The sequence below is a fragment of the Oculina patagonica genome, chromosome 12, assembly GCF_052425735.1.
Source record: "Oculina patagonica isolate OP01 chromosome 12, crgOcupat, whole genome shotgun sequence".
Classification (NCBI taxonomy): domain Eukaryota; kingdom Metazoa; phylum Cnidaria; class Anthozoa; order Scleractinia; family Oculinidae; genus Oculina; species Oculina patagonica.
In genome coordinates this window covers 22,237,131-22,261,812 of record NC_135769.1, presented here as the reverse complement: position 1 = coordinate 22,261,812, position 24,682 = coordinate 22,237,131, and the positions used below count along the sequence as shown (strand labels likewise).

Here is a 24,682-nt window from a genome sequence, read left to right as displayed (position 1 = left end):
TAAAACAAGCCGCCGACAAAAGAAAACCTACACCTATCTTTCAGGAAGAAAGTTTTCTGTCGAGCTTGATCTGAACGGTTGTACTTGAAGTCTTATTCGCTTTTTTCACGATCCCATAATACATCTTGTTTACCCCCCAAAATTTTTACATAAGCATTGTTTTCAATTTCTCCTGGGACGATTGTACGTCATTGTAAATCCCAAGAGAAATTGAAAACAATGCTTATGCAAAAATTTTGGGGGTAAACAAGATGTATTATGGGAACGGTGAAAACTGCGAATAGGCCATTTCCGAGTTACCCTTTGCCTCTGTTTCAAAACGAGTCTACGTGCGAAACAATTCAAATGAAAATGAGTTTGATTTGCATGAAAGTGGACCTGTAGGTGAAACTTATTTTCATATGAATGGTTTCGCACTTAGACACGTTTTGAAACAGAGGCAAAGGACAACTCGGAAATGGCCTATTCCAACAATTCATTATTATGTAATGTATATGAAATAATTCATATATGAACTGCGGATGTATATGAAAGTGGTAAATGATCGTCGCAGTGAGTTTCCAATTTAAGCAATTGGAATAAAGACTTCAACGGGATTCGAACCCGTGACCTCGACCGCGATACCGGTGCGATGCTCTACCAACTGAGCTATTGAAGCCACACATTGGGAGCGAGGTCAATTATGAGTTCATGTTTTCCCGCGAGAGGAGTGAAATGATGTAATGTATATGAAATAATTCATATATGAACTGCGGATGTATATGAAAGTGGTAAATGATCGTCGCAGTGAGTTTCCAATTTAAGCAATTGGAATAAAGAAGCCTGAAAAAATTCAGGGCTTCAACGGGATTCGAACCCGTGACCTCCGCGATACCGGTGCGATGCTCTACCAACTGAGCTATTGAAGCCACACATTGGGAGCGAGGTCAATTATGAGTTCATATTTTCCCGCGAGAGGAGTGACATGATGTAATGTATATGAAATAATTCATATATGAACTGCGGATGTATATAAAAGTAGTAAATGATCGTCGCAGTGAGTTTTCAATTTAAGCAACTGCGACGATCATTTATCACTTTTTTCAGGCTTCTTTATTCCAATTGCTTAAATTGGAAACTCACTGCGACGATCATTTACCACTTTCAATTCATTATTACTTTGGATGTATTGTAAGTAATCTTTGCAACACATTAAACACACAAGACCAGGAATACTTTTTCAATGCTTTATTACCCGATTTATCTAATCCTCTTTAACAACTACATGTTATCTTGTTTAATTATCCGGTCATCAGAAATGACATGTTTCAAAAATCCTCGCTGTAACTTTGCTTACTCGGCTGGGCGAGTTGGTCTTCCCGATGGTCTGGTAAATGGCCTTCGTGATGGTCTGGTAAATGGTCTTCCCGATGGTCTGGTAAATGGTCTTCCCGATGGTCTGGTAAATGGCCTTCCCGATGGCCTGGTAAATGGTCTTCCCGATGGTCTGGTAAATGGTCTTCCTGAGGGTCTGGTAAATGGTCTTCCTGAGGGTCTGGTAAATGGTCTTCCCGATGGCCTGGTAAATGGTCTTCGTGATGGTCTGGTAAATGGCATTCCTGAGGGTCTGGTAAATGGTCTTCCCGATGGCCTGGTAAATGGTCTTCCCGATGGCCTAGTAAAAGGTCTTCGTGATGGCCTGGTAAATGGTCGACGAGATGGACGGTTGTCTTTTATGCACTGGCGGAATTTTTCTACACACTGTTTCTGTGGAGTAAGACAAGGTACAAAATGATTATTTTAATTGATTTCACGAGTTGAGTATCCACCTTAAACCCAACATGCGTTTATTTGGTAAGGAATTAACACGGACTATAACCAAAAACAGAAAGGAATTTCCAATCTGCGCCTTTTTAACACCAATGAAGTGCCCGTCCTATTGTACGGGGCAGAGGCGTGAAAAACAACCACCGTAGACAAGAACAAACTGGATGTCTTTCACAGGAAATGTATGAAAAAGATACTCAAAGTATTCTGGCTAAACCAAATATCAAACGAGGAACTGTCTCATCAGACGAACACAGCCATTATCTGTAAAGATAAAGATACGAAGATGGAGGTGGATCGGGCACATCCTACGGAGAGGTGGCAATAACATCGCCAGAACTGCACTGGACTGGATACCAGAAGTCAAAAGAAGACGAGGCAGACCGCGAGTGACCAGGAGGAAAAGCGTGGAAAGAGAGCGGGAAGAGATGGGATGGAATTCGTGGGCGGGCGTAACAGTAGCTGCGAAAAAAACGAGAGGGGTGGAGAGCTCTATATTGAATGGCCTCAAACGTCACCCCGGGCGTGGAAAGGTTTATTAAAGGTTAAAGGTTAAAGTAAGTAAGTTAGTATAACGGAGAGAATAATAATAAAAAAAAAACAGCGAAATTTTTCAAGAGGTGGTTCCTTTGCGGCAAGGAGCCCAAAAGTGCAACCATTTTTAATGTGGATAAATTAAAAGTGGATTAAAATCCACATATTTAGTTACTAGCATCCAAACCTTCCTAGTTTGATTACGCTGTTAACATTAATATTAACATTACAGCAACAGGGGAGGAATTGGAAAAAAGGAGATAATGGAAAAGGGGATAATATGAAGCAAACTGAGCTTACCACGAAAGCCGGGGGAGTACGACTTGGACGGTGACGGCGTGGGTCATTTTTCTCGTCAGCTAAGTCACTCATGAAGTCTTCGACTGGGCGAGTTGGTCTTCCCGATGGTCTGGTAAATGGTCGACCAGATGGACGATGCTCTTCCGTGCACTGGCGGAATTTCACCACACACTCTTTCTATGAAGGAAAACAAAGTACATAATGATTGTCTTCATCGTTTTCACAAGGTGAGTGTCCATCTACTTAAAATTGCCTGATTACTGCATTGAGTTAATTTCGTGAGGAATTACACGGATTATAAGACATAGCGACATTTTCAACTTTCAGCGACATTTTCTAAGAGATAGTTCTTTTAACAGAAAATTAACAATCGACAAACTTAATTGCCAGCATCCAAATCTTCCTTGTTTGATTACGCTGATAATGAAAGGGTTTCTTAAAAATTACAGCAACAGGGGAGGAATTGGTAAACTAGGAGATCATATGAAGCCAAGTGAGCTTACCACGAAAGCCGGGGGAGTACCACTTGGACGGAGACGGTGGCGAGGGTCATTTTCCTCGTCAGCTAACTCGCCTAGGATTTCTTCTTGACCTTCTTCATGTAAGAACTCCACAAAGTCTGGATGCTCAAATGGCAACTCCGCCAAGGCGACTGAAGCTCCGAGAAACAGGAACAGTAGTAGAGAGTTCATCCTGAGAACAGTGCTTTGCTGATTTGCAAGGCAATTTGATCGACACAGATCATGCCCGGTCTTTTATAAGCCTGAAAGACAGGTGATTGCATCTAAATTGACAAAAGCGGGAATATTAAAAGCCTTTGTCCAAACTTAACCCTGTTTGTTTTTCTACACCGCGCGAACTTAGAAGGTAAACAGTTTCCACAGCTGATATTCACCGCTTTACGTTATTTAGTTACTGCACAGGCACTTTTTATTATTGATAAACTTTGGTCAACTCTTTTGATTTTTTTGTAGTATTGAAGTTGAAAATTAATATTAAAAGAAGGAGCAAAAGCACTAAAAATGAAAAAAAAAAAATGATTTTTCCTTATTAGATTTCGGTCACTTTGGTTACGCTTTTTAGAAACACGAGCTAGATCACACACATACATAGCCAAACTTTTACTCTGTTATGAAATTAAAGCAGCCGAAACTTTTTTTAATGCCCTTTTTGTCGCAGCGACTACACATCAAACTTGTTTTTTTTTAGTATCAGGCGAATAAAGAGCAGTTTTATTTTAAGAAACCGCCCCACAAAGCAAAGGTATTTTTACAAAATGGTATTTTTGTGCAGAAGCAAACCAAGACGCAGGTTATGTGAACAGCCCAACAGTAACCTGTGCACTGCACTTTTTGTCCCTGAGTCCAATTAAGATAAACAGTTTTCTCAGCTGATATCAACAGCAAAAGGTAGTTTTATTAATTATTGCACGAAGACATGCTGTTTTCTTAATCGGTGAACTTCGGTTGCCTAATATTTTAAAATAATATCTTTGTGGTATTGTAAAAAATGATAACATGTTCACGACAGGTTTTTTGTCTTAGGAAGGACTTAAGGATAAGGAAGATGATTAAAAAGGTGTTATCTGACCTTAGTCGAGCTTAATCACGTTAGTTGTGCGTGTTAGATATGAAGTGCTACAAGTACAAAAACGTGGGCAATGCAAACTTTCAATGAACAGTTTACTCGGTTATGTAAACCAAAACACAGGTAATGTGAACAGCCCCCTACCTGAGTCCACAAAAGTACGAAAAACTTGTTTAAAGTCATGAGCAAATAACGTTTTCTTTCCAAAAAGAACTAAAAAGGTCATGATCAGATCATGATCAGGAACAGAAGTAAAGAGTTCATCTTGAGAACAGTGCTTTGCTGATTCGCAAGGCAATGTGATCGACACAGAACATGACAGGCCTTTTTAAAGGGCCTGAAAGACCGGTGATTGCATCTAAATTGACAAAAGCGGGGATATCAGAAAAGCCTTTGTCCAAACTTAACCCTGTTTGTTGTTTTTCTACGCCGTGCGAAGGAGGTAAACAGTTTTCTCAGCTGATATTCACTGCTAAACGTTATTTAGTTTCTGCACTCGCACGTTTTGTTAATTGATAAACTTTGGTCAACTCTCCTGATTTTCTTGTAGTATTTGAAAATTAATAGTATTGCAAGGGTGCAAGAGAAAAAAAAGATGATAAAAATATTTTTAATAATAAGATTTCGGTCACTTTGCTTACGCCTTTTAGAAACATCGAGCTAGATCACACACATACATAGTCAAACTTTTACTCGGTTATGAAAGCAGCCGAAATTTATTTAATGCGCTTTTTGTCGCAGTGACTACACGTCAAACTTGTTTTTTTTAGAATCAGGCGAATAAAGAGCAGTTTTATTTAAGAAACCGTCCCACAAAGCAAAGGTATTTTTACAAAATGGTATTTTTTGTGCAGAAGCAAACCAAGACGCAGGTTATGTGAACAGCCCAACAGTAACCTGTGCACTGCACTTTTTGTCCCTGAGTCCAATTAAGATAAACAGTTTTCTCAGCTGATATCAACAGCAAAAGGTAGTTTTATTAATTATTGCACGAAGACATGCTGTTTTCTTAATCGGTGAACTTCGGTTGCCTAATATTTTAAAATAATATCTTTGTGGTATTGTAAAAAATGATAACATGTTCACGACAGGTTTTTTGTCTTAGGAAGGACTTAAGGATAAGGAAGATGATTAAAAAGGTGTTATCTGACCTTAGTCGAGCTTAATCACGTTAGTTGTGCGTGTTAGATATGAAGTGCTACAAGTACAAAAACGTGGGCAATGCAAACTTTCAATGAACAGTTTACTCGGTTATGTAAACCAAAACACAGGTAATGTGAACAGCCCCCTACCTGAGTCCACAAAAGTACGAAAAACTTGTTTAAAGTCATGAGCAAATAACGTTTTCTTTCCAAAAAGAACTAAAAAGGTCATGATCAGATCATGATCAGGAACAGAAGTAAAGAGTTCATCTTGAGAACAGTGTTTTGCTGATTCGCAAGGCAATGTGATCGACACAGAACATGACAGGCCTTTTTAAAGGGCCTGAAAGACCGGTGATTGCATCTAAATTGACAAAAGCGGGGATATCCAAAAAGCCTTTGTCCAAAATTAACCCTGTTTGTTGTTTTTCTACGCCGTGCGAAGGAGGTAAACAGTTTTCTCAGCTGATATTCACTGCTAAACGTTATTTAGTTTTTGCACTCGCACGTTTTGTTAATTGATAAACTTTGGTCAACTCTCCTGATTTTCTTGTAGTATTGGAAAATTAATAGTATTGCGAGGGTGCAAGAGAAAAAAAAGACGATAAAAAATATTTTTAATAATAAGATTTCGGTCACTTTGGTTACGCCTTTTAGAAACATCGAGCTAGATCACACACATACATAGTCAAACTTTTACTCGGTTATGAAAGCAGCCGAAATTTATTTAATGCGCTTTTTGTCGCAGTGACTACACAGCAAACTTGTTTTTTTTAGTATCAGGCGAATAAAGAGCAGTTTTATTTTAAGAAACCGCCCCACAAAGCAAAGGTATTTTTACAAAATGGTATTTTTTGTGCAGAAGCAAACCAAGACGCAGGTTATGTGAACAGCCCAACGGTAACCTGTGCACTGCACTTTTTGTCCCTGAGTCCAATTAAGATAAACAGTTTTCTCAGCTGATATCAACAGCAAAAGGTAGTTTTATTAATTATTGCACGAAGACATGCTGTTTTCTTAATCGGTGAACTTCGGTTGCCTAATATTTTAAAATAATATCTTTGTGGTATTGTAAAAAATGATAACATGTTCAGGTTTCTTGTCTTAGGAAGGACGTAAGGATAAGGAAGATGATTAAAAAGGTGTTATCTGACCTTAGTCGAGCTTAATCACGTTAGTTACGCGTTTTAGATATGAAGAGCTACAAGTACAAACACTGGGCAAACTTTCAATGAACAGTTTACTCGGCTATGTAAACCAAAACACAGGTAATGTGAAGAGTCCCCTGCCTGAGTCCACTAAACTACGAAAAACTTGTTTAAAGTCGTGAGCAAATAGGGTTTAGTTTCAAAAAGAACTAAAAAGGTCACGATCTTTGCAAAACAGTATTTGTGTTTGTACGGGGGCAAACCTAGGCGCTGGTTTACTCAGTTGTGTAAATATCCTCAAATTTATTTTTCTTTGAAGTCAGTAGCCTAGCTGTATTTTTTTCACGCTCGTGCACGTTTTTCGCTCTCCTCCAACTACCGAGAGCCTAGAACAGGCTATAAAGTCAGTGAAAAAATAGCATTTTAATTATTTAGGCCTTATTAATTGTTTAAAACGCTATAAGAAAAAAATATTTCCTTAATAATAACGGCCTGTTTTTGTTTCAGCAAGGAGGCAAACAAATTTCCTTCAATTCAAGCAAATATAAAAAGTAACAAGTGTATTTTGCTCATGCGGACACAAAGACCTCGTTGTAGTAAATGTTTGCAATTTGAAAAGCAAAAAAAAATCCACCTGCAATTGCATCAAAAAACCGTGAAAACTTTACGTAGTCTTATGTCAATAAAAGAGGATCAGACTTCATTCTATATTTTAGTAAAATAAGAAAAAGAACCACGAACGGCCATTTTGTAGAATAACTTAAATTCGAGCATTTTCCAAGGCGCAATGGCGTGGGAATTCTAAGTCTACTCTTGCTTGTGGCTAAACCTGCTATGAGAATGACAGACTACAAAACAGTCATATTTTTTTGAATGCACTCAGTTTTCGAACGAGAGGTCTGGGGCCAATTTCAAAACTGAGAGTAAGACTAGGGAGCTCAACGATCGGTGCTTCGCACCTTCAGAAAGCGATTGTTTAACGATTTTACAATAAACCCCGACTGTTTTGCAGTCTATGAGAAAGAAGTCTCAGACTTCGTCTTTAATAATCGAGCTGAGCTTTCTTCTAGATGTAGGCGTAGAAAGCAAAATCGTTTGCATATTTCTCCCACGTTACTTCACTTTCGAGAGCACTGGGAGCGAATATCATTGAACAGTTACATGCAGTTAAAATTGTTACAATCTGTAAAAAGTTTTCAAGATGTGTTGATTCACTGAAGCACCATTCATAAATATTTCATAACCCAAGATGGATTATTCTGGTTCATATCTTTCATGTTGAGTTACTATACAATTTCATGTTGGGTTACTTATAAACAAACAGTGCAGTTGTGATGTGCTTTCCCTAACGGATATAAAACGAGTAGAAACTCTAAAGAACTACAATTTTCAAAATATTAAGGTGGCTGTGAACCCCTCTGATAGAAATTTTTAACTTTACTAAGCGTTGTATCATGACATGGTGATAATAATTCAGCAATTAAAAATGGGGGTTATCGAGCTCATTTTCGAGTTATTAGCACTGAAAGCAAAATGTATGGTGTTTTTGACAGGTTATACCGTTACTCTGATAACCACTCATGCCATGCCAAGAAGATGATCACAACTTGTTGACCAATGATCGCCGGGCATTTGTTTCATACCACTACTGTAATAGCAATTAGTAAAGAGACAGTAGCACTGAACCATCAAAGTATAAGGACTGAAAAATGCTGAAAACTGTTATCAGCCAATCAGCGAATGGAAAACAATGGGAGAACCAATCAGATTCGTTGATTTCAAATAGAACACTGCCACGTTTCTACAAATACGCTATATAAGTGGTGATAAAAATGCTTTGGTGAATAAGGCCTTGTTGGAGAACATTGCACAAGCCCAAACTCATACCGTATTCCAGGTTGGAGGTCAATGCATTGGCACTTTCGAAACTCGCTGGAAAAATGTGCGCGTTTAGCAACCGAAACATAAACGTTGTTCGTTTGATTTTTAAACAGGAAAAGTTAACAAATACGTGCAAAACCGGTCTATCTATTTGTTTTGAAGGCCTGTTGCTATGCAGTACTCAAACCCTAACGAGTATGGTATCCAAGAAAATAGAAAGGCGCTTCTGTTTAAGGTATGCAGGAATAATTTATTGGTGTTTTTTCTACCAATGTGTACAATTTTAAATTTGAATTTTCTCTGTTGTTCTCATCTTTTAACTTACCTTAGGTATGAATTGTAACAAAAACCTTGAAAATCAGACAAAAAAGGAACTTTTGTTTAGCTGGAAGAACAAAAGCGATCTGAATGAGTCATGAACCAGTTTTAATCAAATAAAGTTTTACCAGAGCAAGTGCTAAATCCGTAAAAAAAGGTTATAACAACTGTAATTTCATGAATGAATCGAAGGATACGAATGTTATGGGAACGTAAAGTATTCTCGCTCTTTTAAACGAAATTAAACAAAATGATTTTAACTCACATTAAATTCATCTTAACGAAAATATTTCATAAGATCGTGTCGTTGAAAGCAGCCATAAAAATTAAATAGAAAAAGGAAAAAATTGGCCTTGCAAACATGCTTTTTTTTTTGTCTTGGCATTATTTCCGTACAAAACTACGCATTGTTCGTCGCCGCTTTTTTAAATTTGTCGCGAATTTGCTGACAACAAGCGCAAAGTAAGCTACACTGCTAAAAAACGCTCAAAGACGACAACGTTGAAAAAAAAGTTGAAAAAAGTTGTTATGTGAGGATAAAAAAATCAAAACGGGTGGCAAGAAAATGGATTTGCCCTTTTATTGCTGATTTCTCAACTGCTAACTGCTTCTCCCAAATTAAAGCAACGTGAGATTAAACAACGAATCACTGTGAGAAATGACGAAGCAGTGTTTCGGTAACAAAGTTATAGCGCATTTAATACGGTCGGCCCCTTTTATCGAATAACCCTTAACCCTTAATGAAGCTATTGCCAACTTGGTGTCAAAGCCAAACAGCGAAAGTTCGAATCAACCCTCTAAAATTCATCTTGCCGCAAGCTTACTAATGAAAAGCTGGATATAATACATGATACAATTGCTTAATTTGCTCAAACGCTTTGACTTAAAATTCATCAATGAAAATATTTTTTTTTATCTGTTAGAGAAATTCAACTCAATCGTAACTCGCCTTTACCTTTAAGATTTTCGACCGAAAAAGCTAAGTTCTTGTGTTACCCTTGGTAGATATGATGTCAACGGTTCTGGATAACAATCTCAGTGCCTCGCTTGTGAGACAAACTTATTTATACACAAATTTAATTTATGGTAATCATCAAAATATGGTTATAATAGTTGTTTGGTTACTTTCGGCTTGCTACAAGAATGTTATTGAAAAACGTGTATACATCACGACAAAAGAGGTGCAATCTCCTTTCCGGTCACAGTGCCGCTACAATGTCGTAAAACAAAAGGGCTAATAAACAGTACAACCACAAACACGTGCGGTACACATCTTTGTACGTGACGTTGTCGTCTTTGAGCGTTTTTTAGCAGTGTGCTACTATGCGCTTGTTGCAAGAATGCAAGTGAAAAGATACAATAAAGCAACACGAAAAAGTACAAAAAGTACAAATCTTTCAATAATGTTCAAAGTCGCTATAACGCCGTTAAACAAAATCATGAAGAGTATAAAGGCCTTACTTGTTACATTCTTTGTACATTTCTTTGTTATCTTCTGTGTGGTTTTTGAATGTTGCGTAGCTACTTTGGACTTGTTACAAGAATGATAGTAAAACAATATAAAGCACTGAAAAAAGAGGTGCAAACTCCTTTCAGTGGTATTCAATGTCTCTATAATGCCGCTGAACAATAGTTTTAATGAACAGTACAGTGGCTGTTCATGTGCGTAACACAAATTTCTTTGCCCTATTCAATACAGTTTTGATGGTTGTCTAGCAAGTTTAAGCATGTAAAAGAAATTTTAACAGCAGCCTTTAAAGAAACATAAAAGAGGTGAAATTTCCTTCTATTTGCGATTTTTACATTATTATTATGGTTTTTCTCGTGCGTAACACATAATTCGTTGCCCTATTCAATACGGTTTTGATGGTTGTCTAGCAAGTTTAAGCATGTAAAAGAATGTTAAAAGCAGCCTTTAAAGAAACACAAAAGACAAAGGAGGTGTAATTTTTTCCCACTGTCGCTATAATGGTCTTAGCAAATTTACGTGCAAAACCGGGTTTGCGCTTTTTACATCATTACCACTTGTCTGGGGTGGAGGGGGTAGGGGTGCGGGGGGGGGGGGGGTAGATCTATACCATGCTGGGTAAGAATTACGCCTTGAAATCTCGTTTTATAACCAAATTAAATGACTACCCATTTTACGGCCAGGACGGCCCAAGGTGCTAGTGCAGGAAATCCCATAATTTTAGCTTCCAAACTGAAATTATTAAAAGTAATACGTAATTTTTAACTGTCTGCAAAGACTGTTTGCAAGCTTCAAAGGCAATATTAATTATTTTCTATTGATATCGGCGATGTATAAATAATTTTACCATGAAACGTATGTGAGTCTGATGTACGTTTGATCATAACGGTAATAAAACGAAGCCAGGCACATTTTTTAATGCGGCAAAATACGTTAGTGCTTGTATAAATCTTCATTGTTATTGCGTATAATCAGTTCTGTTTTGAGAACGAGGATTTCTTTTAATTTCTTATTTTTTTCGATCTTATGTTCATTATATTCCCTCATTTTTCATTGTCTCTCCTTTTTTTTTTCTTCGGTGTTCTCAACTTTTGCGTCCACTCCGCTTTTTCTTCTACACGGACTCGACACAAAGGATGTCGGGCAATGACCGGGTACCAGGTTAGAAACATCCTCGCTCGGTTGTGCTTTGCCCCTGATGACTCACAACCATTAGGAGCCTTGGTGTCGATGCATCCTTCTACTGTTTGGCCGGCCGGCGATCTCCCTCTCCTCCCTTCCTATATACATTTCCTTTCTCTGAATTGCAGTACACCTTATTTCCTTGACCAGTTATGTGCACTTTCTTTCGTAAAATTACACCATTCTATCCCACTCCTATAAAAAGAAATAACATTTATTTAGTTTATATTATTTCTAATATACATAAGGTATGTTCATCTAGACACTACTAATGTGTAATGAACGCTTACAACTATTTCACCTTTTAAACGGAGACATCTTTTATTCCATCAGAACCTGGCCCCCACATTTTCAACAGCTATTCTGGAAAAAACCTACAGGAGACAGGGACACATTTTGCCTTATGCTCTTCTTTATTTGTAACGGCTGCCCACTAGAAGCAGTCAAAACGTGGATTTTGACTTCGCAGCATTGGGCACCAAAAGAGCCAGGCAGATTGATTTTGTGTTACAGAACCTTGCTATCAGACACGTGGTTATACTATGACATCTACCACAATGAATGGCTTTACCTGAACGGAAACAAAAGAGACTTAAATGAAAAATAAACATAAAATGCTTAATATATCTATACACTACCGTCCTTTAAAATGCAATATATCATAGTTACATTAAAATTTAATCACAGCATTATTTAAGCATGCTTATCCATTATTACAAGAAAGAACAGGAACTAACAAATCTTACATCCCAACAGAGTGGAAACCTTAATTCAACCTTAACCCCCCGCACCTCAGTTTTAACTCAGTTTGTCTGATACATCCTACTCTACTAATTTTCTGTTATTTTATTTTATTTATTTATTTATTTAATTTTGATTTTTGTTTTTGTTTGTGCTGCCCTGTGGCGGACGTAACTGCTTTGCAGTCTGTTGGTCCCTTATGCTTACAACACACCCCTTCCATCCCCTTTATATGTACCCACTGATCTCAGTGGTGGCTTGGGAACCCATTCATTTGTGGATCCCATACTATAACACTTTTAACGCCACAAAGGTTGCTAGTGAATCTACTGTTTTTATCATTTTTTTTACGCAACCATTCATTATTATTTTACAACACATTAAACACACAAGACCAGAAATACTTTTTCAATGCTTTATTATCCGATTTATTTAATTCTCTTTGAAAACTACATGTTATCTTGTTAAATTATCCGGTCATCAGAGATGACATGTTTCAAACATCCTTTCTGTAACTTTGCTCACTCGGCTGGGCGAGTTGGCCTTCCCGATGGTCTGGTAAATGGTCTTCTTGATGGCCTGGTAAATGGTCGACGAGATGGGCGGTGGTCTTTCACGCACTTACGCAATTGTCCTAAACACTCTTTCTGTGAAGGAAAACAAAGAACATAATGATTATCTTCAGTGTGTTCACGAGATGAGTATCCATCTAAAACCCACGTCAGGTGAATTTTGGCTGTTAACTGCATTTCGTTCATTTACTGAAAGATGTACACGGAGTATATCAGGAAGAACTTGAAAGACTCAGCAAAATCTTCCAAGAGGTAGTTCCTTTCACAGACAATTGACAATCGACAACCTTACTTGGCAGCATCCAAACCCTCCTTGTTCGATTATGGGTTTCCTTAACTTCACACCAACAGGGGAAAAATTGGAAAGGAAAGATGATATGAAGAAAACTGAGCTTACCACGAAAGGCGGAGGAGGACCACTTGGACGGTGACGATGCGGGTCATTTTCCTCGTCATCTAACTCACTCAGGTAGTCTTCGGCTGGGCGAGTTGGTCTTCCCGATGGTCTGGTAAATGGTCGACCAGATGGACGGTGCTCATCTATACACTTGCGAAATTTTTCTAAACACTCTTTCTGTGAAGGAAAACAAAGTACATCATGATTATCTTCGTTGGTTTCACGAGGTGAGAATCGTTCTTAAAGCCAACACGTGAAATTGTCTGATGACTACATTGAGTTTATTTGGTGAATTAACACGGATTAAAACCGAAAGAATTTGAAAACATTTTTAGGGAAATTTGCAAGAGGTAGCTTAAACAGACAATTTACAATCGATAAACTCAAATGCCAGCACCCAAACCGCCCCTGCTTGGTTATGCTGTTAATGATGGGTTTTATTTAACATTACAGTAATAATGGAGGATTTGGCAAAGGAAGATGATATGAAGTAAAATGAGCTTACCACGAAAGCCGGGGGAGTACCACTTGGACGGTGTCGGTGTGGGTCGTTTTCCTCGTCAGATGGGCGAGTTGGTCTTCCCGATGGTCTGGTAAATGGTCTTCTTGATGGCCTGGTAAATGGTCGACGAGATGGGCGGTGGTCTTTCACGCACTTGCGCAATTGTCCTAAACACTCTTTCTACGAAGGAAAACAAAGAACATAATGACTTTCTTCAGCTGTGTGCTCACGAGATGAGCATCCATCTAAAACTCACATCAGGTAAAAGTGGCTGATAACTACATTGCGTTTATTTACTGAGGGATAAACACGGAGTATATCAGGAAGAACTTGAAAAACTCAGCAAAATATTCCAAGAGGTAGTTCCTTTCACAGACAATTGATAACCGACAACCTTATTTGCCGGCATCCAAACCCTCCTTGTTTGATTATGAGTTTCCTTAACTTCACAACAACGTACAGGGGGAAAATTGGAAAGGAAAGATAATATGAAGAAAACTGAGCTTACCACGAAAGGCGGAGGAGGACCACTTGGACGGTGACGATGTGGGTCATTTTCCTCGTCATCTAACTCACTCAGGTAGTCTTCGGCTGGGCGAGTTGGTCTTCCCGATGGTCTGGTAAATGGTCGACCAGATGGACGGTGTTCATCTATACACTTGCGAAATTTTTCTAAACACACTTTCTGTGAAGGAAAACAAAGTACATCATGATTATCTTCGTTGGTTTCACGAGGCGAGAAATTCTGGAAATTGTCTAATGACTATATTGGGCCGATTATTTAAACGAAGCCTAAGTTAGACGTGGTTTAATGCTAAATCCAGGTTTACCGACGACTCCATAAACTATGGCTACCGGAGTCTATGCTATTGAACGCCGATGAGCCGAAGTTTACGAAGACCACGTTTAGACGACGTCTAACGAGTGTAGCTATGTTTTGACATCATGCATGCGTGCTACGCCCAAAGGAAAACTATTGTCTTGCTGTTGTTTTCTTTTTATGAAGGACTGCATACATAATGTAGTATAGAGCTGTGGGAAATATTTTCAGAATTGTACTTGTGTTTTTTAAAGGAAATGAAACAAATGGAATCAAATATCTCTTTAAACCGCTCGGAGGTTCGGAGCGCATACAAAATAAAATCAAGAAACAAGTGACTGCAACGGGCTAGTCGTGAAAATACAGTTGAATGACGTTTAAACCTACTCAGGAGCAGGTCTAACTTGCCATTGTTTGTTAGTCAACGGTCCTCTGCGCGGGTTATGATAAACGTTGTTTAAATAATTGGATTCGCAGGCTATCCCGATTTAGACGATGACTTTTTTAGCCGCGGTCTAAACTTCGTTTAAATAACCGGCCCAAATTGAGTTTATTTAATTAACACGGATTATAACCGAAAGAATTTGGAAAAGTTTAAGGAAAATTTGCAAGAAGTAGCTTAAATAATCAATAAACTCAAATGCAGGAACCAAACTTTCAATGTTTGGTTATGCTGTTAATGAGGGGTTTTATTTAACATTACAGTAATAGTGGAGGATTTGGCAAAGGAAGATGGTATGAAGCAAACTGAGCTTACCACGAAAGCCGGGGGAGTACCACTTGGACGGTGACGGTGAGGGTCGTTTTCTTCGTCAGCTAACTCACCCAGAATTCCTTCATGATCTTCTTCATTTAAGAATTCCACGAAGTCTGGATGCTCAAATGGCAACTCTGCCAAGGCGACTGAAGCTCCGAGAAACAGGAACAGTAGTAGAGAGTTCATCTTGAGAACAGTGCTTTGCCTATTCGCAAGGCAATGTGATCGACAAAGATCATGCTCGGCCTTTTATTAGCCTGAAAGACCGGTGATTGCATCTAAATTGATAAAAGCGAGGACAACTAAGTATTTGTTGAAGCCCTGTTTGCTTTTCTACGCCGTACAAAGACGATAAACAGTTTTTCCAGCTGATATCCACAGGGAAACGTAGTTTATTACATCACGCGCACATTTCTTAATATTCAATTGTTAACTTCTGGTCTACAAATTTCTTACAATGTTGGTTTTTTGAGAACACCGTAAGGTAACCGAAAATGCTAAAAGTAATGATTTTAACTCAACAGAACTCGGCCACGTTGTTACGCCTCTTAATAAAGATTTAGTGCACCCATGGTCAAACTTCCAAAGAAAAGATAATGTGAACAGCCCACGTTCATCATAAAGCGCTCTTTGTCCAAGGGGAAAAAATTAATACAAGTCTTGTTTTTTGTCGTGGACAAATAAGTCGCACTAAAAAACAAAGCTATCTTCATAAAACGGTCTTTTTGCTTGTATATGAAAACAAATGTAAGCGTAGGTTTACTCGAATATGTGAACAGCGCTATCCCCAGTTAATGTGCCGTCCTGGTGACCAGAAAGGGACGTAAAACTTGTTTAAAGACCTGAGCATACAATAAAGTTGTATTTGAAAAAAAAAAAAAAACACCAAAACAAAGCAATCTTTACAAATGGGCATTTTCGTTTCACTATACCGGCGCGCATACCCGGAAAACACTGTTTGTTTTGGCTGCCAAATTAAAAAAGCACGGCTTTCGTTACGTTAGTTATTCGTATTGAAATTGGAGACAGAGAAACAACATTGGCAAATATTTGCTATTAAATTATTCTCGTCTCTTAGTGACAACGACTAAACCATACCCGTTACTTGCTTCACTCCTTAGCGCTAATGTCTTGTAATTTCTTGCTTTTCTAATAAGCTCTTAATTCTACTTTGAGATCGAGAAATTTAAGTAAGGCCCACCTGACTCCTTCTCCAGCTATTTTACTAGCTATAGGCTACTAAAAGGGACAGTCTCGCGGATCTTTTCGGTGAAATATAAAAATAATTATAACCACTTAGTACAGTGAAGGAACATTTCAATAACACAGGAAATAGAAAAAAAGTACGAGTAGCCAAACGGGTTTTTTAAATACTTAGGCTGAAAAGTTTTCAAAGTTAATCACATTTGCTTGTAACTTTGAATTAAAACGCCTAGGACACACATTTGGTGATAACAAAGCTATGGTTTTGTCACTTCGATCCATAGAAGTAATTTCTTTCCAAGCATTAAGTTTCACAGTGCGTATTTGGCAAAACTTTATACAATAAACTTAACTCCGCCGTGGCACAGTCCCTTAAGTTTCCCGGGCTTGAGATATAACGAGCACGCCTGATCAAAAGTTACCAGGGCCAAAGGTGCAAAGCAAGCACAAAATAACTTTTTGGTTGAAGTCATTAAAGTATAAACTTGTCATTTACTTTAAAATAAATAACATTTTAATTTCACAAGTTTTTTTAAAAAGAAAGAAATCTTTACGAAATGGTTAATGGTAATTGTTTTGTGCTGGGAGGTAAACAGCAAATATTGAAGACACAAGTTTACTTTGCACACGTGGACATAAAAACGTCTTTACAGTAAATGTTTGCACTTTGAAAACGTACATTTCCCACCTGCTATAAGACTGAAGAACAGGCGTGCGAGGCAGGATGAACCGTCCCCTCTCTCGTTTTCTTATTTATCCTATAAGCTTAGGTATTATAAAATTAAAACGAAATGATCCAAAGATAGAAGGAATGAAAATATTAGAAACTAAAATTAAATGCTTTTTCCCTATTTTTTCTTGCAATCGCGAAAATTAATACTCGCGAAATGCGGCTCTCGAATTTTCGCGAAATTAGGTACGCGCGAAAATTAGTAAGAATAAGGAAGTGTTTTCAAGGCCTTTTTAACCGACTTCAGGTCAGCACAAAACAAACTTTTTATTATGTGCAGTGTTTTGTAAGGAACCACTGGAAATACAAACGTCTGGCTCAACGTAACTACATGGAGCCCGCAAACGAAAACTTAAGTGACTGCACTAAGGAGGTTTTGAACCAATTTACAAGGTCGAAACAAAAATTAGAGGAAGGGGGTACTAGTCAAAAACAAGACGGAAAGATAATTCTAAAAGAAAAAAGTTTCAGTTCCAAGCATTTAAATTTTTGTTGTTTTGATGTGCAATATGGTATTAATTTTCGCGTGTTTAAATTTCGCGCAATGACTTTTTCGCGCATACTAAATTTCGCTATTTTTTTAAAATCGCGAAAATCGCGAAAATTAGTAAGAATAAAGTAAGTAGACGAGTTTTACGCAATTCCAGTGCTCGCTTAGTTGCAGGTCAAGTGGACTTCTAAACACTTTTTATCAAAAATATTTCTATACTGTTAAGTCGCCGCTATGTTTAGTGCTACATAGATGCCTGACCGGCTTCATACTGTCTTAGTTATACTCTCACAGTGGATGGAAACCAAGGTAGAAAAATGATACATCAGTTGGCGAACTAAAATTACTTACGTTGGAGAGTTTACATGGTTTTTTGTTTTATTTGGTTGCAAATAGTTTTTCGAACTGGGGCTGACCCGATATTTAATGTTTTAAACGGTCGAGATAACAGCAACACTGCTGAAAAAAAAAATAAAATAAAAAAATAAAATAATTAAGTATAAATTAAAAATTAGCGAAAATAAGCCACGACGTTTCGAACTCATCTTGAGTTCATTATCAAGTAGATAAAATAAAATAACGGTCGAGTTTAAGTTTAAATAAAAATAGAGGTGATAGAGTATATTAGAATATTTTAAAGAAGTGTTTCGAGGTCATTAGCGTTCACAGTGTTAGTGCGTGCTGTATTTAATCCGGTAAATACTTTCGCACGTATTGAGTCCGCCTGCGTGTTTTGTGCTGGTTTTCTCTCGCAAATTAAAAGGATTTCGTTTACTAATCGTTTACTACTTGATAATAAACTCAAGATGAGTTCGAAACGTCGTGGCTTATTTTCGCTAATTTTTATATACTTAATTGTATGTCGAAATGTTCTCTCATTAAAATATAATAAAAAAAGAAAAATAAAGTTTTTTTCATCTGTCATCTTCATTTTAACGCTTACAAGAAGAAATGTTCAAATATGTAGTATGCGTGTTATATACAATGCATCCGTTACAGAACGTTACATAACACTTCGATACATTTAATTAAAAAATTTTAACGGAACTTCAGAATGGGCGTTCACCTTTTTAAAGGCACCATGACTGCCGTTTTTGTGAGGTGCACGCGCATTCTGTAGATCTCCACAAATCCTCGTCAAAGGTCTACATTTTTTTATAACATAACTAACAGAGCCGCGCAACCAAATTCAGTATACATAAGCGTGCAGCATAGTCCAATCAGAGTGCATGCTGATAGCATGAACAAATCGCCTTGCCAGAAATTATTTTTTTTGCGCGAGAATTTTTTCTGAATAATGTTAAAACACAATTAATTCATGCATTTAGCTGTGCACTATCGAGGTATGGTGCTCTTGGGAAATTTGGAGAGCCCTCATGAAGCTGAAGATGCTCTCGGTAATCGCCTCGAGCAACTCTTATTTTTTTCCCCCCCCTCCCCTTTTAAAAAGGAAAGGAAAAACCAAATTTAAAAAAAAAAAAGAAAGAGACGAACGGGACGAAATATGAGAACAGCTTTACTCTTCTTTCTTGCTCTTCAAATTAAACCTCCTGCGTGCACCATAACCCGATAGTCTTATTATCCTTACTAGCCTAAAGACGAAAATAATTCCAAGTTTAATTTCTGTCAGCATGGAATTAGCGAGGTATTATCAAATCAGCTAGTCTCTCATTAAGCTTCATGTAAGGGGGCGTTTAAAGAAAGAGTTTCCTCGTTTCCACACTGTAGACCTCTAGTATTGACATAAGCACACGTAAGCTGTTCTTTTATTTTACACAATGACAGGTGGATTTTTTCACGTCTTCAAAGTGCAAAGATTTACTGCAAAGAAGTTCTTGTTCTTGCATGCACAAAATAAACTTGTGTCCTTTATATTTGCTTGAAGGAACTGTGTTTGCCTACTTGCACAAACAAAACGCGTAGAGATTTTTTTTTCTTTTAGTGCTTTAAACAATAAACTAGGCCTGTGAAATTAAATTGTTATTGGTTTACTGACTTCAAAAGAAAAGAAATGTTGCGTTTGCTTGCACCCAGGGCACTGGTAAATATCTAGTTCCAGAGCCTGAATTCAGCGCTTATTAGAAAAGCGGGAATTAAAAGAGAAAAGGACTAAGCTGGAAGTTACGAGTATGGTTTAATTATTGCTTCTTACGTACAAAATTTGGGAGCAAATATTTGCCAACGTAGCTTTTTTTTGTTTATTTTAATATGGCTAACAGCAATTGATACAAAGGGGCAAAGCGCCAGATAAAAAGTACAGAAAATTTACTTGTGGGTCATACACAAAAAATACAGTTTTGAAAAGATACCTTGAGTTTGCCTTTGTGATTTTTACCCCCCCCCCTCCCCCCCCCCCCCCAAAAAAAAAAAAAAAAAAACACACACACACCCGTTATATTACGCGTGTTTGTGGTCGCCGGGGCAATAAACCGAGTTAACCTACGCCAAGGTTTGCCTCCTTGTACAAAACGAAACACCGCTTTGTAAAGATACCTTTGTAAATAAAATTGCCATTAATTTGCCCATAAAGTAAAACAAGCTTTGTATAGTTTTGTGTTCGTCGGAACAAAGCTTAAGAGCGCATTAAGCAAACATGGGTGTGCTGTTCACACAACCAAGTAAACTGTTCATTGAAAGTTTGACCATGTGGGTGTACAAGCTCTGTATTTTTAGAGCGCGTTACCAACGTGACCGAGTTCAACGTAGTCAAAATCATTTCTTTTTTTTTTAATCTTTTGTTCTCTTGTTCCCTCCCAATGCTTTTAATTTTACACCATTACAAGAAAACCACGAGAGTCGACCAAAGATTAGCCGTTTAATAACATAAAGTGTGCGTCTAGTATTTAAATAACGTTCAGCGGTGGATATCAGCTGAGAAAACTGTTTATCTTCTTCGCGCGGCGTAGGAAAACAAACGGGGTTGGAACAAAGACTTACATGTTCTCGCTTTTGCCAATTTAGATGCAATCACCGATATCACAGGCTTATAAAAGGCCAAGCATGATCTGTGTCGAACACATTGCCTTGCGAACCAGCAAAGCACTGTTCTCAAGATGAACTCTCTACTACTGTTCCTGTTTCTCGGAGCTTCAGTTGCCTTGGCAGAGTTGCCATTTGAGCATCCAGACTTCGTGGAATTCTTAAGTGAAGAAGATCATGAAGACATCTTTGGCGAGTTAGCTGACGAGGAAAATGACCCTCACCGTCCCCGTCCCCGTCCACCGGTGAGCTCAGTTTGCTTCATCTTAATTACTTTTTCTCCTCCCCTAACCCTCTCATTAACAGCATAATCAAAGAAGGACGGTCTGGATGCTGGTAGTTAAGTTTGTCGATTGTGAATTGTCTGTTTAAGGAACTCCCTCTTGGACCGAATTTCGCTAAAAATTTTTTTCAAATTCTTCCTGTTAAACTCAATGTAGTCATCAGACAATGCACGTGAGGATTAAGCTGGTTAGTCACCTCGTGAAAACGACGAATTGAAAATAATCATTGTGTACTTTGTTTTCCTTCACAGAAAGTGTGTTTAGAAAAATTGGTCCAGTGCATAAAAGAGCACCGTCCATCTGGAAGACCGTTTACCAGACCATCGGGAAGACCAACTCGCCCAGCTGACGAGGAAAATGACCCTCGCCGTCCCCGTCCCCGTCCACCGGTGAGCTCAGTTTGCTTCATCTTATTTCCTTTTTCCAACTCCTTCCCTAATCCTCTCTCATTAACAACATAATCAAACATGGAAGGTTTGGATTCTGGCAGTTAAGTTTCTCAATTGTTAATTTTCTGTTAAAGGAACTACCTCTTGGAAAATTTTGCTGAATTTTTCCTAATTCTTCCGGTTATAATCCGTGTTAATTTCTCACAAAATAAACTCAGTGTAGTCATCAGACAATTCCACGTGGGAAATAAGTTGGATACTCACCTCGTGAAAACAACGATGGTAATCATTATGTACTTTGTTTTCCTTCACAGAAAGAATGTGTAGAAAAATTGCTCCAGTGCATTAAAGAGCACCGTCCATCTGGTAGACCGTCGGGAAGACCAACTCGCCCAGCCGAAGATTACTTGAGTGAGTTAGATGACGAGGAAAATGACCCACGCCGTCCCCGTCCACCGGTGAGCTCAGTTCGCTTTAACTTATTTCCTTTTTCCAATTCGTCCCCTAAACCTCCCATTAACAGCATAATCAAAGAAGGACGGTTTGGATGCTGGTATTTAAGTCTGCCGATTGTTAATTGTCTGTTAAGGGAACTCCCTCTTGGAAAATTTCGCTGAATTCTTTTTCAAATTCTTACCGTTAAACTCACTGTAGGTCATCAGACAATTTCACGTGGGGATTAAGATGGTTACTCACCTCGTGAAAACAACGAATTGAAAATAATCATTGTGTACTTTGTTTTCCTTCACAGAAAGTGTGTTTAGAAAAATTGGTCCAGTGCATAAAAGAGCACCGTCCATCTGGAAGACCGTTTACCAGACCATCGGGAAGACCAACTCGCCCAGCTGACGAGGAAAATGACCCTCGCCGTCCCCGTCCCCGTCCACCGGTGAGCTCAGTTTGCTTCATCTTAATTACTTTTTCCAATTCCTTCCCTAACCCTCTCATTAACAACATAATCAAACATGGAAGGTTTGGATGCTGGCAGTTAAGTTTCTCAATTGTTAATTTTCTGTTAAAGGAACTACCTCTTGGAAAATTTCGCTGAAAGTTTTCAGTGACAGTTTTTAGCGAGTAGTCCTCAGACAATTTCACGTGGGAATTAAGTTGGATACTCACCTCGTGAAAACAACGAAGATACTCATTATGTACTTTGTTTTCCTTCACAGAAAGTGTGTTTAGAAAAATTGCGCCAGTGCATAAAAGAGCACCGTCCATCTGGCAGACCATCAGGAAGACCATTTACTAGACCATCGGGAAGACCAACTCGCCCAGCCGAAGACTACTTGAGTGAGTTAGATGACGAGGAAAATGACCCACGCCGTCCCCGTCCAAGTGGTACTCCTCCGGCTTTCGTGGTAAGCTCAGTTTGCTTCATTTTTAATTCCTCCACTGCTGCTGTAATGTTAGAGAAGCCCTTATTAACAGCATATTCAAACAAGGAAGGTTTGGATGCTGGCAGTTAAGTTTGTTGATTGTTAATTGTCTGTTAAAGAAATTACCTCTTGGAAAATTTCGCTAATTTTTTTTTCCAAACTCTTCCGGTCATGATCCGTGTTAATCCTTCACCCAATAAACTCAACGTAGTCATCAGACAATTTGACGTGGGTTTAAGATGGATACTCACCTCCGTGAAAACAACGATGATAATCATTATGTACTTTGTTTTCCTTCACAGAAAAAATGTAGAGAAGACTTGGGAAAATGCTTCCAAAACGCAAATGATGAGCCCTGCGCCCGACTGAAGTGCTTGGAGCAGTTTGGCAAGTGCATTAAAGAGAACCTTCCATCTCCACGGCCGACCTTGCCTTTCACGCTTCCTCCTAAAAAGGTACGTACACAGTTACGGAACGTACAGATGTACAAACATCAATGTAGACTGATATAATTAATTATATCAGCAAAAATTTTATGATGTGCGTGGTTAACACAGTGGTTGCTTCTCATTGAACAATGAGAGTGACAAATTGAGACCGCTGATACTATATTTCGTTATTTTCTTCAGTTCTGCGGACTCCCGCTTATTCTTTGGAAGCCACGTGACATTTAATGAACAGTGTATAGCCTTAAGTAACTGGGGTGTGGGGTATGGGGGTGGGGGGGGGGGGGAGGTGGGGGTGTGGGTATGGCCATATTTGCAAACTGGCTGAACACGGAATTGCACATGCACCCTGCTGTAATGAGTGCTGGGTAAAAAATCACAAGCTTTCTAGCTTTGAATTGATTCCACACAAAAGATTTGTTGGGATGTGACTACTTTACCTGTGATAGATGTATTTAGCTATAGATATAACTTAGCTATAGGGACGATCAAGCATAGAAAGTTCTGAAATAGCTGCCAACAATTCCCAGTTTTAAACCTTTCGTTTTCCAAGTTTTGTCAAATGTTCCCTTATCAACGGCCATGAATGACGTTTAGATACAGATGCTATAGCTCATACGGTAATGGATCATGACTAAATCTATTCTCGCCGGCCGGCTATGGCTGCTTGAAAAAATAACGTTTAGCGTTACTTGAAGTAATGTCGGTTCATTGTGACTGTATAAAATACTTAAATTTCGTAGCCGGTAGAAGACAAAAAAAAACCTAGAAGTTGCTGTGCTGCGAAGTGAACTTTGTTGCATATTGACCAAAAATAATGTCCAAATGTTTCACGGTCTAATTGCTTGGAAAGAAAATTTAAGTTACTTACAATAGTCTTACTGTTGAAAAAAAAAACAATATTTCGTAACCAGTAGAAGATATATAATTAAATAACATCAGCAAGAGTATTTCTTTTTTCCTTACCATTTATGTAGAAAGTATGCCTGGAGAAGAGCAAGATGTGCTTCGAAAATGCTGGTGACAGCTGCAAGCAGAAGATACGTTGTATAATCTGCGCGAAGGCCTGCCTTAAGAAAGGTCGACGTGTGCCTCGCTTTTGCCGCCCCAGGCCCAGCGGACGCCCCACCCGCGGCCGCCCGTCAAGACCATTTACCAGGCCATCGGGAAGACCAACACGCCCGGCTGAGTGAGGAAAATTGCAGCGATAATTTCGGAAACATGTTATCACTGATGACCGGATAATAAAACAAATGACATGTAGCTGTTATAGCGGATGAGATAAAAAAGAAATGGGAATAAAGCATTGAAAAATATCTGAATCTGTGTGTTAATGTTCAGTGTTCCATACGAATTCATGATTAAGTCAGTTTCCTCTTAGACGCCATTTTTCAGCTGTGTAAGTCCGCATATAATTGAAGTAATTAATATGGCCCGGATCAAAGTTTCATATTTTTAAGTTTAGGAAAGAAAATGTCATTTCAGAAGAGAAATTCGAAGAAAGTAATCTACTTTTGCGGGCGAATAGCGGTGTAATTAATGTAATGAAAGGATTGGAAATAAACTCACCCAAACAAAAAGCATTTTATCAAGGTTAACAAAAAGCTCAACATCTGTAAGATGGATCTAA

The 24,682-nt window shown here is 38.4% G+C and overlaps 2 protein-coding genes across 3 annotated transcripts; one reads left to right on the top strand and one right to left on the bottom strand.

The window, feature by feature from the left end:
* Positions 1-1,212: 1,212 nt before the first annotated feature.
* LOC144633491 (uncharacterized) lies at positions 1,213-15,390 on the bottom strand. Its single transcript, XM_078492346.1, has 7 exons — positions 15,156-15,390; positions 14,087-14,263; positions 13,582-13,758; positions 12,972-13,253; positions 3,144-3,392; positions 2,641-2,817; positions 1,213-1,746 (listed from the first exon to the last, which is right to left on the bottom strand). Exons 1-7 carry the CDS (start codon positions 15,339-15,341, stop codon positions 1,333-1,335), a joined length of 1,662 nt encoding a protein of 553 aa, XP_078348472.1. The 5' UTR covers positions 15,342-15,390; the 3' UTR covers positions 1,213-1,332.
* A 5,193-nt stretch (positions 15,391-20,583) lies between these two features.
* On the top strand, positions 20,584-24,368 carry LOC144631977 (uncharacterized). Of its 2 annotated transcripts, XM_078490567.1 has the most exons (7): positions 20,585-20,802; positions 21,093-21,230; positions 21,545-21,688; positions 21,982-22,119; positions 22,400-22,588; positions 22,909-23,061; positions 24,030-24,368. In XM_078490567.1, exons 1-7 carry the CDS (start codon positions 20,632-20,634, stop codon positions 24,243-24,245), a joined length of 1,149 nt encoding a protein of 382 aa, XP_078346693.1. In that variant the 5' UTR covers positions 20,585-20,631; the 3' UTR covers positions 24,246-24,368. The 2 variants fall into 2 exon arrangements, with proteins under 2 accessions (XP_078346694.1, XP_078346693.1); XM_078490568.1 differs by lacking the exon at positions 21,982-22,119 and having other exon boundaries at positions 20,584-20,802.
* The last annotated feature ends 314 nt before the right edge of the window (positions 24,369-24,682 follow it).